Consider the following 1,408-nt stretch of genomic DNA (forward strand, 5'->3'; position numbering starts at 1 on the left):
CCCAGGGAATGAGGGAGGACTAGATGACGCTGTGTTGGATGTGTCATCAAACATTTGTCAAAATCCACAGCATGGCTGGGCGTGTGGTGCCCGCCTGTAATCCGAGCTACTTGGGAGGCTGTGGTAGGAGGATCAGAGGTTCAAAGGCAGTCTACAGTCTGCTCAAGTCTCGTCTAGGCTACTCAAGGAGATGCTGTCTTTAAAAACAATTTAAAAAGGGCCTACACACAGCGTCTACTTGGGAGGCTGTGGTAGGAGGATCAGAGGTTCAAAGGCAGTCTACAGTCTGCTCAAGTCTGTCTAGGCTACTCAAGGAGATGCTGTCTTTAAAAACAATTTAAAAAGGGCCTACACACAGCAGTAGGGTGTCCCTGAGTTTAGCCCCTAGTCCTGTAAACAATACACTGAGAATGAAACCTGATGTGAGCCACATACTTTTCTGCTCAACTTTTCTGTAAATCTACACTGATTTTAAATCAATTACAAACCAGAGCCAGGCATGGTTGACACACGCCTGGAATCCCAGCTTCTAGAGAGGCTGAGGCAGGAGGATCACTGGGAGTTTGAGGTCAGCCTCAGTTGGCTACATAGTGAGTTCATGACTAGCCAGAACTACATAGTGAGACCGTGTCTCACAGACAGAAAGAAATATACATATGTATATATATTAATTACAACAAAACCAAAGCAAATTGCTTCTGTATAGGTAAGTACTTGGTAAGCCTGATGGTGCACACCAAGGACAGATTCACACAGCACAGCAAGCAGATTACCTTCGGGCTCTACCATGGCCCTGTAGAGACGAAGAGACACAGTACGCTTATGTTCTGTTTTGGACAAGAATGGGAAGGCAGAAAGCTTTTCTTTGTCCGCTTCTTCTCCGTTGCCTTCAGATCAGAATGATACTTTAACACTGATTAAGGCGGCATGTTTTGGGGTGACGTATTCTGGTCTTCTACAGGATGTTTCACTTTCTCTTCCATAATTAATTTTGTCATCGTCTTATTCCTATTAGACAAATTAGAAAAATAAACGTAAAACCAAGAATGTGATAAGCCATTCCACACCAGATCCTTTGAAAAAAAATCACATAAAATGAGGAGTCTATTTCTGAGTTCTTAAGCAGTTTTCCAATACCTACAGTTTGAATAAAAAGGAATTCATAGTAAACAAAGGAGCATGACTGCAATTCTCAGGCCTAAATCCCAGCACTCTGGAAAACTAAGGCAGCAGGATCACAAGTGTGAGGCAGGCTTAGAGCAGCTTACATTCAGCAAGATCCTTTCTCAAAAATATAAAACATACCCAGAAGGCTGTGAAGCAGGAGGGTCACTATTTTGTTTAAGGCCAACCTGGGCTACATAGCAAGACCTTGTCTCAAAAAAGTTATATATATATATATATGTAT

General features: G+C 42.5%; 1 protein-coding gene across 1 annotated transcript in view; it reads right to left on the reverse strand.

Annotated features, from left to right (window-relative positions):
• Positions 1-917: 917 nt before the first annotated feature.
• Positions 918-1,408, reverse strand: part of Dppa2 (developmental pluripotency associated 2) — a 7,561-nt gene continuing 7,070 nt past the window's right edge. Inside the window, exon 7 of the mRNA XM_010630189.1 lies at positions 918-1,008. Within this exon, the coding sequence (XP_010628491.1) occupies positions 918-1,008 (91 nt within the window). The remainder of the gene's footprint in view (positions 1,009-1,408) is intronic.

Source organism: Fukomys damarensis, unplaced genomic scaffold (genome assembly GCF_012274545.1).
Source record: "Fukomys damarensis isolate Sample0158 unplaced genomic scaffold, DMR_v1.0_HiC HiC_scaffold_24, whole genome shotgun sequence".
NCBI lineage: Eukaryota > Metazoa > Chordata > Mammalia > Rodentia > Bathyergidae > Fukomys > Fukomys damarensis.